We start from the raw sequence: 16,036 nt of genomic DNA, 5'->3' as shown, positions 1-16,036 counted from the left end.
ATTATTATTATTATTATAAAAATATATTACGTTTATTTGGTATAGCACCTTTCACAGAGCAGTGAGCAGAGTGCTTCACAAAACACCACAACAACAGCAATATATTACGATAATAGTAATAATCATAAAATAAAAATGAACAGAGAAAGACTACAAATGTGTAAAATTACATGATCATCAAAAGCCTTTTATTATTATTTTTTTAAGTGCGTTTTAAGCCGCTTTTTAAAGGCGTCAGTAGAAACTGCAGAGCGTATTTGCACAGGCGGAGTGCCCCTAAGTGTTGGAGTTATACAATAGAAGAAGAATCAAAATCTTCAGTAACTATAAGTTAATAAACAGTCCAATAAAACTGTGAAATTCAGATATTTCTGTGTTCACTGTGGCTGGGAGACGTTAGAGGGCAGCAGTGCGCCCTCCTCGCTCTGTTGAGGTGAGTGGAGCCCCCAAAGCCCACGGGTGAAATGTGATTCTTTGCGCCTCAAAACCATTCGCGTCTCTCCATGACCGCGTTACCTACGTCTGTGCAAGACCACGAAAACCCATGTTCCGGTTGTACCTTTCAAATTAAAACCCTCGCTTACCATCGAACGCTTGACCAGCATTTCAGACAACAATGCTGCTTTTATTTTGTTTAAAACTTCTCTTCTTCCGGTTTCATCCCGGCCACCTCTCGCTAACTTGACACCACTAACCGCATTTATCTCCACGACAGGGCTCCCGCGAGCAACAACTTTGTGAGATTGACACAGAATGGAGAGAAGCTGACGCACCGTTATTTACCGGACCGTTAACTTTCCTCCTCAAGCTTTTCCTCATGCCATCACAGCCTACATGCGGCGCGAGACCAGGAGAAAATAAGTGAACGATAGTTTTTTAACAGTTTGAAGAGCTGACAATCCCTTCTTTTTGTTTTTTCTTCTTTTTGGATATTTTTTGTGCGCTATTACGCATGATGCGCAGAGGGATGGATCCTCTACGGAGACAAAAAACGGGATTGAAACATGTTTTTTATGTCTTTCTTTCTATTTCACTGGCTTATTCTTACAATATAGACTTAGAACATCCTTTGGTGTTCCGCGGACCAAACAATAGTTTTTTTGGCTACTCTGTGCTGGAGCATTATCATGACAACACACGCTGGTGAGTCACATCTTGTGTTCTTTTAGCCCCTGTTATTTGTAACTAATTGTGTGATGCAATGAATTTGTACTTTCGTAATGTCAAAGTTTCTCTCAGGCTGCATCCACGCCCATTAAATACAAAATAAAAGTGGAGGATATTCCTCATGAAAATGTAGTTTCTCATGTAGCCTTTTATTCTGGCGATATATTTTATTTATTATTTCAAGGACTGAATGTTTCTGTGAGATGTTTGGCGGGTGAAATCCCCACTGTATCCCATCCTCTCCCCTCTCCTCATGTCTGCAGGATTATAGTAGGGGCTCCGAGGGCAAACTCTACCTACAGTAGCTCTGTGCACTCTCCTGGAGCTGTGTATAAGTGTCGAGTTCACAGCAACCCGGAGCGCCGCTGCACAGAGATGGACCTGGGAAGAGGTCAGTCACCACTTACTGCCTGCAGCATAAAAACAAAGGCACATAAAGACAAATACACCTGGTGCAGCTTCAGGGCAACTCATGCATCAGAACACAACTTGATGATCTCAGCAATAAAAACTCATATGACAGAAAAGTTCAGTACACACACACACATGCACACACTGGGCTTTCCTGCAGCTTTTCTTTGTCCACTCTCTGCATAAACTCCCCCAAGCATCTGTTTTGTTTTATCAGAATAATGCAGCCTTATACTTCTCTTAACAGAGCTCGAGTTGTTCTTCTAGTTCTGAACCTGCTAAATGTGAGACATGTAAAAGAAAAGAAGGTTCTGTGTGCAGAGGTCTATAAATATTATGATAAATATGATTTATGCCCTTGCTAATATTTTCCAAGCACGTGAGCCAAAAGGTTGAGCTTCAAACCCCCCCAACTGAACCCCCTCGACTCTGTTCTTGTGGTCAGGAGAAAGCCGGGTGCACGCATGGCTTTAATATTAACCCCGTGCTCAGTCAATGTGTCACCAAAAAATAAACATGTGTGAGCACAGGGAGCGTGTCCTGCCTGCTGCTCGGCGAGGAGCTGAAACACACGGACACATAGGAACACTGCAGCTACATGCCATTGTGCTGAATCAATTGTCTTCAGGGAGAATGGGAGCAGACCTTGGAGAAGTGGGGATAAAACTAAGAAAGTAATCTTTTGTTCAAGATTTGACTTTTGACTCCTTTTTATTGGCTTTATTCTCTTATTTAGTGAAACTTGCGCAAAGTAGCTAAAGTGCACAAGCACCTCTGACATTTGGTGACATTTCCTTGGATTTAAGGAAATTGTAAAGGTTATTTTTTCATTGCTTTCTAACTATGTGTATTTGATAGGGACAGAGCTTGTAAATGAACTTCTATGAACTAAAAAGCACAGGATGTAAACATGCAGGAGTTAACAAAAATGCTCATTTACATCTGTTGTTTCCAAAGCAGGTAACAAAAACATAAAAATTTACCTTACACATGAACAGAGGTTAAAATGATCACATTCTGAAGTTAGGAACGCACCAAACGACTTTCTCTGTCCAGATACGGTTACCTGGGTTTTATGCATCTCCTGATACTGAGTACTAATCGAATACCAGAGTTTGATCAATAATCTTTGCGCCTCACTTCATAAAAGAGACTAGTTTTATTCTGTTATGTGTAAAGCAACAGGCTTGATTCAAGCTTTGTAAAACAAAACGCAAGAACTTTACAGATATTCCAAGTAGCTGTAGAACTTGTTGGCAAAGCAAGCCTGAAATACCTAAAAAGTTTAGCTCCCTCACTGCAGGCCAGGTGGCTCTAGCCTTCTTCCTATGAGCAAAATGACCACTTGGCAAGCTGTTGAATTCATAAAGTAGAGTGCAATCGCAGACGTAAAACAAAGAATATAATTGAATAGATTGGACATATTGTCTCAATATGCGATCAAGCTATTTCAGGTTGTATTGGACAGTTGAGGATCATCCATTCATTTTCTTCCGCTTATCCGGGGTCGGGTCGCGGTGGCAGCAGGCTGGGCAAGTTAGCCCAGATGTCCCTCTCCCTAGCAACCTTTTCCAGCTCCTCCTGGGGGATCCTGAGGCGTTCCCACATCAGGTGGCATATACAGTATAATCCATCCAGCGAGCTCTGGGTCTACCAAAGGGTGTCCTCCCAGTTTGACGTGCCCTGAAAACCTTCACAGGGAGGCCCTAACTGGGTCCCTTTGATGCAAAGGAGTAGCGGCTCTACTCTGAGCTCCCTCTGGATGTCTGAACTCTTCACCCTATCTGCAATCTTATTCCTCCGGTCTCTATATCAGATCAATGCATCCCAAACCCAGAATCACTTAGCTGAGAAAACAACTGTCCGACTATTCAGTTATGAAAATTATCGTTAATTGCAACCCTAAAGGTGTAGTTAAAACTCCTTTGTGTTAAGTGTAATGTAGATTTTAATACAGACCTCAAAAACCCAACGTTGGTGGGCTATAATAAAGTTCATAATGGATATTATTCCTTGAGTGAAGGTTACACCGTGTTGACCGCGGTACAGTAACACAAGAGCTGTTGTGAAATACTTCAGATAACCACAAACGTTTTCTAATGTTTGATCTTCTGATTTTCAAACTGTTCACTCCCACACTCAGCACAAGTGGAGGTTGAAACCAAGGTCTCAAAAAGCTGACAATGGCTGAGGTAACAAGCTGCTTGCCCTAAGACATCCTCGCTGCTGATGACTCAACATCTGCAAACTGCTCTTATTGTTTCGTAGGAAACAGGGAGTCGTGTGGGAAGACGTGTCAGGGAGACCGGGATGACGAGTGGATGGGGGTCAGCCTGGCCCGCCAGAACAGAGGCGACGGCAAAATCCTGGTGAGTTTGGGGACACAACACGGCTGCGACTCCATGCAAACCATGTGCAATCATAAAAACCAGATCTGATTGTACAGACATCATTGTTGCACATGTCGAACCATGAAGCGCACTGTTACCACAGCTGGTCTCAACATAACAACACCCCTTAACAACAGGCCTTTCCTTCTGTTCTGTGTTACATGCTTACAAGCTTTTAATAAGGGCTGGTCGCTATAAAATATTTATAAATATATCTGAAGTTTATAACAATACATAATCTGTAATGCTGCAGGTTTGAAGAGTATACTGACAGTGAAGGAAGCTTAAATGAAACAGAGGTGTGACACTCTAGAAAACGTGCTACATTTTCTTGCATAAGTTTTTAATATCTAGGATTTTGTAGAGTTAAAATAATAAAAACTGGTTATGGCATTTCTACGTTTAATATTAGTGTCTTTCCGATGTTTTTCTGTGGACACAAATGTCTGAAGCGGCTGCAAAACTAGCTTCTGCTAACATTAGATTCTGTTAGTGTTCATTGTTGTAGGTTTTTAACAGAAGATGAATTATCTGCAGAGGTCTCTCCCTCTTCAAAATAAGAGGACGATGCGACTAAAATCGGTAAATAAAGTCTTTCTACAACACTTCTCAACAGACACAGGAAGACAGGTGGATCTGGGAGCGGAGCTGCTGCTAACAATAGACGTGCTCGGCCTGTTTTTACGTCAGGATATCTTCAGTGTTGATTGCTCACAAAGTTTTTAATGGTAACCACATCATCAAAGACGGTTTTCCTCCTCTTTAAAACATTTGGAGTAACTCAGCCTGTAGGGACATGGCTTGAGAACCGGAGGGTGGCAGGTTCAAGTCCTGGTATAGACAAGCTTGGATTTGGGGCAGGTCGCCGGAGAGGAGCCAGTTCCTTTCGTGACCACTGTTGAGGTGTCCTTGAGCACCGAAGGCACCGAATCACCCGGCTCATGTCCATCTGCAGCCCCCTCACTCCGACATCTCTCCATTAATGCATGCCCATAGGGTTCTGTTTGTGCATGTGTGTATTTCAGGCCTTTGTGTGTGAAGTATGTTTGTAAAAACAGAGTGAAAAAATGTAATGTCTCCTCGGGGAAGTATGTCTTCTTCTTCTTCTGAACCACAAGTAACTAAAACTGAATAAGACTATAAAAATTAGTGTCTCTCTGAAGCTCTTCAGCTGACACACGATGTCCAGTGAAGTGGTTTCTCGTCGAGCAGTCGCTGAAGTCTGATCAATGGATGTAATGTTAACTTCTCCTCATCTTTTGGGGAGTACAGGAGTTAAGACATCCAGTTTCTTCACTGGCAGCTTAAACAATGATTCTCAGCAGGAGGTGGTCGTGTAATTCTGCATGTTCTGTGCAAGAACATAACTGCAGACTAACTTGCTTGTTCTGCGGTGTGATTGGCTGTTTGATCTCTCCGTGTCGTCTTAAAATGTCTGAAGTTGATCATTGTTTTCAAAGTAAGTTTTATTGTTTGCTGTACTTTGAATGCAAAAGTAAAAGCTGAACTTGAATGCTGCTTTTTTGCACTCTCAAAGCTGCAGAACAACTGGAGTCAGACAGTTTTGGAAAGTGCTGAGTGGTTACATAACACTGTGAAACATTTACCTCGTGTTTGGAGCTGGACGAGTCAGTGGAACAGGGTTTGTCAGGACCAGATTGTTGTTTATGAAAATGGAGAGAGGGTTTTAGAGAAGTAGACTAACTAGCGGTGCTAATCCCAGAGGTGCTCTGCTGGGTGTTTGCTCAGAGATCATAGGGCAGCTGGCAGAGTTTGTTTAGGCTTCAGCCCCTCTGCGGTGGTCCCGTCCAAGGGCGTCCTTTCATTAAACGCTAACCTCGTCTCCTGTGCGGTGGGTAATGAGTGGAACTAGCTGCCTCCAGGACGGTTTGAAGGCGGCTGCTGGACTGTAACGCTCATGACAGGTGTGAATGTGTTGGAATACCTGCTGCTGATTGACCTCCTCCTCTGGGAGTCAAAAAATCATAAGAATTCCTCCTTCTGCAGACGTCCAAATATCTGTTTGGCCTGATAAACCTCTCCTCCTTTCAAAGTGTTTGTCTTTGGTCCATTTTTTATACCTAGAGGAATGTACTGGCATGGATTTCAAACCATTACCCTTGGCTTTAATCGTCAGTTGAGCGGTCAAAATATGAAGACTTGTTGGAGTTGTCAGTCTTGGGGATTTGAGCGTAGATTTGCACAACAACAAACTTTTAACTCCCCCCCCCCCCACACGGGGCTATTTTGATAAAATAAAGGTGGTGACTTTGCAGAGCCACGTGCTGCTGTGCCTGTTTTCTCTTTATCTCATCTGAATGGACTCACGTTTCTGTGCAACAGGAGGGAAACGGCTGCTTGGCAGATGTGTACAGTGGTGATTTCATCTGTGCTTTCAGTGGAGGCCTTGTTTGTGACCAGTGAGCCCTTAAAGTGAACAAGAACATGACAACATCGTCTCCAAAAGCCCCAAACCATAAAAGAGTTATTCGCTGCTTTGACAGAACTCTTTAGCCGCTTCAAGTGCTCCTTTAGCTTCGTTTACACCAGCTGATCGATCTTTTTTTCGACTAAATCTAATCCTACTCAAGAGGGGAGTTAACAGTGGGATTGATACTGTTCTTTGTCTCACAAAGGTTTTTAAACGTAGCATCTTGAATCCAGACATACGGAGAGGCCAAAAGTACAGATACTTGTGTAAAAGAACTCTGGTAAAAGAAGTACTGATTCAGCATCTTTACTAAAGTAAAAGAGTACAGGCGGTGAAATGTCCTCGCAGTAAGTACAAAGGACATTTCTACCAGCTGTTTCTGTTTAAAACTCAATGAACCTCACAACATATTTTGGGGATACTTGCATTAAACTTTAAATAAAAAGAGAATTTAACATGCAAATCACTTTAGGAATAGCAATTGTTGGATTTTGCTGCTCTGAATCTGCTCCGATGTTGTCGGCCATGTTGGATGATTTATTGTCTACAAATTCTACCAATCACTGACAAACGTCACATTCACTAGACACCTCGTAGCTTCCCTCTCTTGTCTTTTAAAGACCGGCTCCAGTCATGTTTTAAGACATATAAAACGCTCAGCTTGAAATAATAAATTGTGTCTGATATGTTTTTTCTGCAAAATATGTTTAATTACCATATAAAAATCCTCCCAAGGCATCTCCTCTTCTCCCTCAGTAAAAATTCCCCAATCTGCATAGGCCCCGCCCATTACGTACATTTCCAACCGGCCCCTCCGTCACGAAAACAAAACACGTCTCTGCCATCATTTAGTGGCAACTTGTTGAGACTTGGCTAGCTTGAAATGTAGTAATCAGCAGTTGTAACGTTAACGTTAGTAGTCAGTAGTGAGTTTGCAAAAACTACGATGATGGTTACAGCTGGCTCACGCATCGCTGAAGTGGTTGCCATAGGTTACACATAATGATACGTAAAGCGTCACCCCGTCCATTAACGGGATTGGCTCCTTAGGTTTGTGACGTCTCAAACCTGCCAATGTGAAAACGTGTTGTTCAGCCTGTCCTTGGCACACTGCAGTTTAAAAGCAGACAGGCCCAGCCATGGAGATGACTGCTGATGTTGTCCCTGATATGTCTTGTAGCACATGAAGAACACCACATGGAGATGTTTACAGGGTTAAACACTTGATTTCACTGGAGGGGGGGCTTTCAGTTGAAATCGGTTTCAATGTTGGGAAGGCAGAGCGCAATGAGGCAAATAAAAATAACCAATCATTCCCGCCAAATGCATCAAAGCTAAACGATCATGTATTGAAAATGTTAGGAGTTTAAGTACAGATATTTGTGTTAAAATGTAGGGTTAAAAGTAAAAATAAATACATAATGTAAAGTACAAATAAATAAAAAAGTACAGTAGCAAAGTATTTGTTCTTTGATACTTCCCCCACCTCTGCAGACACTCATCTGATGCTCTGTGTGGGCCCACAGACTGCTGAGCTCTTATATTCATTTAGTTTGGCTGTGTGTGTGTGTGTGTGTGTGTGTGTGTGTGTGTGTGTGTGTGTGTGTGTGCATATGTGTGTGTGGGCAGGGAGGGTGTGGGGGAGTTAAACATTGCGAGGGGAAATGAAGTGAACTCTGTCTGCACAGAGGCATCCAGCTCCGTCCCCAGAGCCACAGGAGCCCCGCCACCAGCCCCTCTGGGTACCAAATTATTACCACATTTACACATTTATGTGGCCTGATCTGTGCACAGTTTCAAATCCACTCTATATTACCCTTTTTGCTTACGGCTCTGGGGAATGTTTTATTTTGAAAAACACAGAGGAAAAATATTGTTCTGAGAATTACTCGCTGTCTGTTTCCGACATGGTCTCCCTGTTTCAGCTGCAGCACAATAAAGTCTGTTCTCTGTCTTTTGATGCAGTCTGACCTTTTGGCTCCTCCAGCTGCTCAGAGGAGCTGCTCTGAATTTAAACCTTTTAAAACACACAAATGTTGATGGGAATATTTTCTTGCTGCACATTAACTGCTTCAGAGATGAGAAATTCACACCACAGACCATGGCTGTTATGGTCAGGGTTATGAATGGCTTTAATTCCCCCTCTCATTGACAATCATTTGACGATCATTTGACAGCCGCAGAGACGCACTGACTCCAGCCCAGCGAGGATGGGGCTTAAACCATCAGCGTGGTCGAGAAGCGCCTGATTAAAGTCTGAAGTGTTTGTGTTTACAGAGCGAGCATCTCTCTGAACTTGTTTTCTTTCTCGCAGGCTTGTGCTCACCGCTGGAAAAACATCTACTACGACCACGAGCACATCCTCCCTCATGGATACTGCTCCATCATCCCTCCCACTCTGCAGGGCAGGACCAAACCGCTCATCCCTTGTTATGAAGGTACAGTGAAGGCACCATGATGCAAAGTCTTATTAGCTTGAAAGAAATGACACGTTGCTGGGGAAGAGAGGACTTGTGGGATTAGTCCAGTATAGTTTTAATTGCAATGTGGTACGCCCCTTTGGTCCAGACGATTGAACAAGTAGAAGTAGCTGCTAGGGCTGCACGATATTGGAAAAAACTAACATTGTGATTTTCTTTTGTTCTGTGATATTTATTGCGATTTAAAAAAATACAGCGAATTATACCAGATAAACGCAGTGTGTTTGTCCTACAATTAACAATCATACTTTTTATTATTTGGGACTTTTAAGTGTATTTTCTTCTAACAAAGCAAAACCCTTCTCCTACTTTTAGCCCACTTGGTTCAGAGACTCGCATGAAAAAGTAAAGACAGTTCAGGTGGAGTGACACGTTTCTTTATAACATAAATACAAACAGACTTGTGGGCAGCAGTTGTATTATTTATACGGTGCGTCAACAACCATTTCTAAGGGTGTTCAAATGTTTGTGTAATTAGCGTGATCAGCCCTGTGACAGCAACTTTTTGAAACGAATGCTCACGTGTGTGTGTTGCAGGTGGAGCCGCTAAAAGTAAACACTCGGCGGCACGTGAACGGTCCGTTTATGTAGCCACAGCGTCAACGAGCACCAGGATGAGGTGTGGCTGAGAACAGAAATAGTCTCACTTATAAGCCGCCTCGCGAAACAGAGCGTCTGCCTCGATCATCCTGCCGACATGATCTGTGACGGCAGCAGCATCGTGTGCTTGTTTCCAGTTTACAGGCAGGTGACACTCAGACTCTGCAGCTCAGCATCGGTTCACTCTGTGCTCTGATGAAGAGCTGCACTAGTGTGATGTCAGACGATCTTTTCCTGTTGATTACTGATAAGAAACGACGAACGAGCTTCACAATTGCACGTCCTGCGATGTGACTATTGCACATGTGCACATCACAATTGCGATTGATAAACGATATATATCGTGCTGCCCTAGTAGCCGCCATGACATCACCAATTGGTTTGTGAACACCTCATTGCTATGTCTTTATCCGGACAGGTCGACAGTCTTTGCATTGCACGAGTAAAGAGACAGCTCTCCTTGAAGGTATTCTGAGTGATGTAACCAGGTGTTCATTAACCCTTTGAACTCTGCGTTAGAAGTGCCTAAATTGGTATTTTTGCTTATTGTGATGTTATTTCTTGGAAAATCTTCAAATGATCCATATCCCTGAAACGTGCACAAGCTAAAGTGGTGCAAATAAGTTATGCTCTAGCTATTATGGATTTTATTTTAGATGTATTTGAACAGGATTATGCAAACAACAATGAACCACGGCCAGATCGAGGCTGCCCACTTCTCTAATTTTTACTGCACGTTAAGAAGCGAAACAAAGTCTTGAACAAACGTACAATGTGATGATGCCAAAGACGGAAGTCTTGGCTTTCAGCTGCATAAAGAATGACGGCTCCAGCTTATGTGCTTTTATCTTAGATCTATTTGAGAAAAGAACAGGGATCCTGCAGCCACACTGAAAGTGACCGATACGATAAAAAATGTCAGAGAGAGAAGTTCAAACCTTACTTTCTCACTTCTGTTCAGCCGCCTAAAGTGTGGATGTCAGTTTCAGAGCATGCTGATGTTAGCGTTAATCTCAACACACTGCTGAGTCTGTGTTCAGCTTTGCAGAGCTGCTGGCACGGCTGCAGACGCGTCATGTTTGTTTCTTATTCCTTCAGTCATGTTAAGGCCGCTCAGATTTATCTTGGGACTCCATGAGGGGTCCAAATCCTCATATTTGGAGCCACAGGTTTAGTCTGTTTATACTCTTCTTTGGTTACATTTTATCATGGCACGTGATCTGAGTCGCCGGCACCATCAGTGCAAAGCCCCACATCTGCTTCTGGCTTCTCCCTGGTGCTTTGGCTCTGAAGAACAGTAGCAGGAGAGCCTTGAAGTGTGATCTCTCTCCTTCAGCCCAACACCAGTGCTTTGGCATGAGCCAGCTCCTTCTACTGCAGGGCACTCAGGTTGTTAAGCTGAATATACGAGCATTTGTCCAAGGAAGGTGGAAAGTTTTTATTCCCTGTGCACCTTTTTAGCAAAAGAAAAACGTTGACATAAAGATGCTCGTTTGAAGCACAGATTTAGTCACAGAATCAGGTGCTTTTAAGGAGCGATTTGTTTGGAAAGAAGATAAATCAGATGAGATTTTGTTATGTTTGCGGTTAATCAAATCCATCTGAGCTGCAGGTTGTTTTCTTTTGCAACGCTAAAAATCAAATTCCATTTAAAAATTAAAGTGAAACATTTTCATCTGACTCATGCACATGTTTTGATCTGTGTCTCAGAGCGGGCTGCTTTACACCTTAGTTGTGCTCTCAGGTCAGGACTTCACTTCCTTCCGTACCTCTCGTTGCCAACAGTTGTGGGGAAGCCAGACCCACTTTGCATTCACCGAGCATTCTGCACAGATCCAAACTCAATATTTTTGCAACCTGAGAAGTGTGTACCCCCCCTCCTCTCCTCTCCTTCTCTTCTTGTTGAATGTGGCATGGCACCCCTTCTCTCAGCCTGCCCCCAGATTCCTCGTGTACAGGACTGGGACTTTGACTAGCTCCATATGGAATGCAGGAAGAACTCCAGTAAATGCTGGCTCAGGCGCACAGTGAAATAATTTGTGGTTTGTTTTTTCTTGCAGACCATAAGCAGAAGTACGGGGAAGAGCACGGCTCGTGCCAAGCCGGGATTGCGGGAGTTTTTACGGAGGTCAGTAACAGTGCTTGTTCGTCTTCTTAATCTCTGTAATACTCGCTTTCTGTCAGTCTCACATAGAGATCTTAGTTTGTCAGCATCCAAGGTCCAGCCATGGAGTTTTATAAATCAGTTTAAGGGATCAGTGACATCTTTTAAATCACTTCTTAAAGCCTTGTTTCTACATGATGTCGTCTTTTATTTCTTTAAGTCTTTTTACCTTTATTTATTTATATTTGCATTCTTTATTTTGCATTTTAATTTGCCTCCTTTATCCTCATCTTTCTACATCCTTCAAACTTCTCTCTGCTGTGTTATAACATCGTTTGCCCTCTAAGTTTAACTTCTCTCAGTATCTTGTTATTGTCTTGCTGTGTTTGGTTTCCTGTTGTGTTGCTTTCAGAGTATCTTGCTTTTTTGTGAACTCTTTGTTTGGTTAACTGCAGACCTGAATCTCGTCTGTCAACGTAAAAACAATTAGAATTTTAATATGAAACACTTAAAGAAACTTTAATCTTCCTTACTTCCTCTTCTGTCTCATCAGGGGACTCATTTTCTTACACTAAAGTATGATCAATGTTAGCACATGCCTAACGTTTCAAACAGCCTCCCTCTTTGTTGCCTCAGATCTCCAGCATCCTGACAAAAGAGATTTTATATACGAGGCTGAAGGGGATTCCCTCCCCCGAAGTTGTTGAAGATGTCCAATGATGTGGAAAATCTGAATTCTACACTCAGATATACAGTAGATGATTATTTGTATCACAGCCGCCGGCGCTCTGCTGATAACTGCTGATAACTGTGAGCTTATGTTTCCATAGGCTGATAGTGTAGGGAAGGCTGCAGCGGCCTCGCGTCACCTCTGCTGTGGTTCCACCAGATAAAGCCTTTAAGAAAATACGAGTTTCCTTTTCCTCTAGAACATAAATGTGCTGCTGTTTTTGTCTTAACATATGACATCATCCTTGGTTGAACAATACTGTATTGTATGATACAAAGCATCTGCTGAATTCCCACACGTTTACTGTGGGCAGAAGGAACGATGAAGCTGGCATGGGGAGCAGAAGTAGTGAGAGGATCAAATAATTTAAAGTAAAATAAAGTTTGACAGGAAAAATGTGCATAAGAGGAATGCATTTAAATCTGAAAATGTGTATTTAACCAGTTTAGACATTTCTGCTTTCTATACATTAGTTGTATAATCCTCTCCTGATGTTCTCCATGAGCAGCATGTTCTTCATGGGTCCTTTTAAAGTCTCACATTACAGTTACGCTCAATTTGTTTCATACAGTAAAGTACAGTAGTCCTCAGGGCACAGCTGGGCTCTTTCTGATTGGTGAGAAGACTGATGTACGGAAGCCCTATGTGGACACGCCTCCATACATTACTCTGTGTCTTGTGATGAGTTTTTTCCAGTTGTTTTCTCAAGAACTTGACTTATTTTTCTCGTTATCTTGAGATAACAAAGCTGGCTTTCTCGTGATAACGGGATTATTTTCTGGCGATCTAGAAAACAGAACAACAGGCTGCTCACTGTGGTAACACCTGTAAAAAAAGACAAGAGAGAAGCGATGTGACGTGGGACAGAAAAGATTCTAATAACTCCACAATGAACCTTCTGTTTCAAAACCAAAGACGAAATCATCAAACGCTTTTTTCCCCCGACTGAGGATGTCAGTGTTGATCTGCTAAAGCATTTGAACCCCCCTCCTTTAAAGAATGTGAGGAATTCAAAGAAAAGACGTCTGACTGTTAGACCTTATCCTTGCCTGACCGCCGTGCGTCGGCCTGGTGGTGCCCAGATGTTTGACACCACAGACAGGAGAGGAGGACTGCTGAGTAAGGTCCTCACTCTGTTGTTCAGTTTGTTTGAGTTCTCAGTCATATCCAAACATCCTCTGACACAGATAACATCAGCCAGGAAGTGGTGAGCGATTCTGCAGAGCTTTCTGTGAAGTTGAGATAGAGCGTCTAAGTTGTCGTGCTCTGGTCCCTTTATCAGCTGTGTGTTGACCATCACAGCAGAAGCTGTGAACAACTCATTTTACAGCTGTCACTTTTCCTCTGAATTCCTCATCACATCAAAGGAGGCACTTGGGCTAACATGCCATCTGGGTGTGTGGTTAAGAGCAGATAGCACAAACCAGTCTGTGGCTGCTGGTTAACCAGACACTCACCCAGCAGCACTTCTCTTGTTTTATGACGGCAGGCTTTTGCAGTGCAGACAGAATCAAAATTACAGTGTCATTAAAGCAAAACTAAACATGTTGAACTTTACTACTTCTTTTTTTTGTCATTTTCCATCCTATCTCTTTATTTTGCTCTTAAGTGATACTCTATTGACATCTTGGGTTACTGAAAATAACTTCAAAATCCAGAGGAGGCAAAGGTGCATACATTCTTTTTGTAGGGGATAATGTATAGTGTATGTATAGTTACAAAATCAATAATTTGATAAAATATTGATTTTGAAATTATTTTATGACGTAGTTTATCTCAACTTAAAACTCTCCTGCGTCTATTCATTTCAATTGAGGAAACCGATTACTTTACATTTTTTTTCATAGAAAAATTTTCATAGCTTTTTTCAGTAGCTTCCATGTCATCTGACCCAGTGTCCTCAAATCAATGTCAGACGTTAATGCTCACTTTGACACATAAGACACACCTCATTACATTGGGTTATATTAAAATGATAAAAGGTTACATTTCCGTTTTTGGTTTAAAAATAGTCCGTTACACTCACAGTGAGAGCCGTGTCCATAGCAACGGTTAACTCTGTACCCTTCCTAAAATGAGAGCTTAACATGAGCTAAGCTAACTGTTTTACTCACTTTAAAATGAGCTAAGCTAGCTGTTTTATTCACATTAATTGGAAACATTTCCACTGATGGTGAAGCAAGACACGGTAAACGGGACCGCAGGAATCAGCGCAGAACCTGATTGAGGTTTTCTGTCTCGTCACTGTCAGGGTCTGTTGACATTTTCTTTTCCAGTCACCATCTTTAAACACCGCTGTATCTCATACTGTGTTCTGTTTAATGTTTACTTCATGTGCTATCCACAGTTTTGTAGATGACTCTGTCGTAGCTTTCAGTGTTTGCGTCTTTAAACCTTTTCTTCTCTTCTTTTTTCCCTCAACAAGCCAACGTCAAATTTACCGGACTTCTTTCGGCGGATTGATTTGATTACAGTTAGTCCTCCGGATTGTGTGATTACAGCCTCGTCATAGCAACGGCATTTTTCAAATAATAACTTTCAAAATAACAGACTTTGGAATGCAGTAATTAACCAAACAGAACAAAGTATTTAACAGAACCGTGTAATAATCAAGTATACTTTTGCCTATGCTAGTACAAATAGGCCTCATTGCATTCAAAAAAGACTCGAGTAAAAGTACAAGTACGTTGCTTCTGTCACACACAGTTGTGCGCTATATGCACTCATAGGTACACCAAGGAAACGGCTTTTTATGTGTTATAGTCACAACTATTAAGGTTATAATCAGTCTTGGTAAACGTAAATAAAAAATGGATAATACTATTAATAACTGTTCTCAGATGCATTAAAGCTAAAGTTGGCCTGTTTTGCAAATGTAAGCAGAAGAAAGTACATATGTTCGTGTTAAATTGTTGGGAGGAAAAGTAAAAGTTGTCATAAAAGTAAAACTCTAATGTACAAATACCTGAAAACTTGTTACTTTACAAAGTATTGTACTTTGTTACTTCACCCTCCTAGGTATATCTATTTTCTCTCTGTACTGTTGTCTATAATGTTGACTTTATCCATCTGGAGTTCAAATATGTTCGGGTAGATGATGTGTTGTGCCATGGATGAGTATTGTTGTTGCCTAGGAAAAAACAAAACAATTGTTCCTTTCTGTTTTATTCATTATTGACCACCAGTAGAAAGACCTCATCCCAAAACAATCTGAATGAATGTTGTGGTTTTGTTTTCAGGAGCTGGTGGTGATGGGGGCTCCGGGGTCATACTACTGGACTGGGACGATAAAGGTGTACAACCTGACGTCTGATTCCTTCTACAGCCCGAACAAAGAAGACATCGACTCCCACAGATACAGCTACCTTGGTGAGAGCCTGTTTATGAGGATATGTGTTTTTGACTGTCAAATATATGAGAGCAAAGAAGCTGTGAGTGATGACTGTGTGTGTCTCCAGGCTACGCTGTGACTGCTGGACACTTCTCCTCCCCTAATGTAATAGACATTGCTGCAGGGGCGCCTCAGCACAGCGGCAGTGGAAAAGTAGGGGTCTTTATTTTTTGTCTTGTGTCCAGCTGCTGAGTTAAAGTTTTTTCTTGCTACAGTGATGTGTTTTTCTCCTGCACAGGTTTACATCTTCAAAATCGATGGTGGGTCGTTGGTGAAGAGTTTTCAAGCCTCAGGGAAAATGGTATGAGCTCGGATGTGGTCTGATATTCTTC

The 16,036-nt window shown here is 42.1% G+C and overlaps 1 protein-coding gene across 1 annotated transcript; it reads left to right on the top strand.

The window, feature by feature from the left end:
• The first annotated feature begins 749 nt into the window (after positions 1-749).
• Positions 750-16,011, top strand: LOC138588357 (integrin alpha-9-like). Its single transcript, XM_069658429.1, has 8 exons — positions 750-1,143; positions 1,431-1,558; positions 3,847-3,947; positions 8,714-8,837; positions 11,540-11,607; positions 15,553-15,682; positions 15,772-15,857; positions 15,943-16,011. The coding sequence occupies exons 1-8, from the start codon at positions 953-955 to the stop codon at positions 16,009-16,011; spliced, it is 897 nt and encodes a 298-aa protein (XP_069514530.1). The 5' UTR covers positions 750-952.
• The last annotated feature ends 25 nt before the right edge of the window (positions 16,012-16,036 follow it).

The sequence above is a fragment of the Semicossyphus pulcher genome, unplaced genomic scaffold (genome assembly GCF_022749685.1).
Source record: "Semicossyphus pulcher isolate SPU_LCO1_2020_fin unplaced genomic scaffold, fSemPul1.0.p SCAF_12, whole genome shotgun sequence".
Taxonomy (NCBI): domain Eukaryota; kingdom Metazoa; phylum Chordata; class Actinopteri; order Labriformes; family Labridae; genus Semicossyphus; species Semicossyphus pulcher.
The sequence above is the reverse complement of the archived record's forward strand: the minus strand, read 5'-3'. Positions and strand labels throughout refer to the sequence as shown.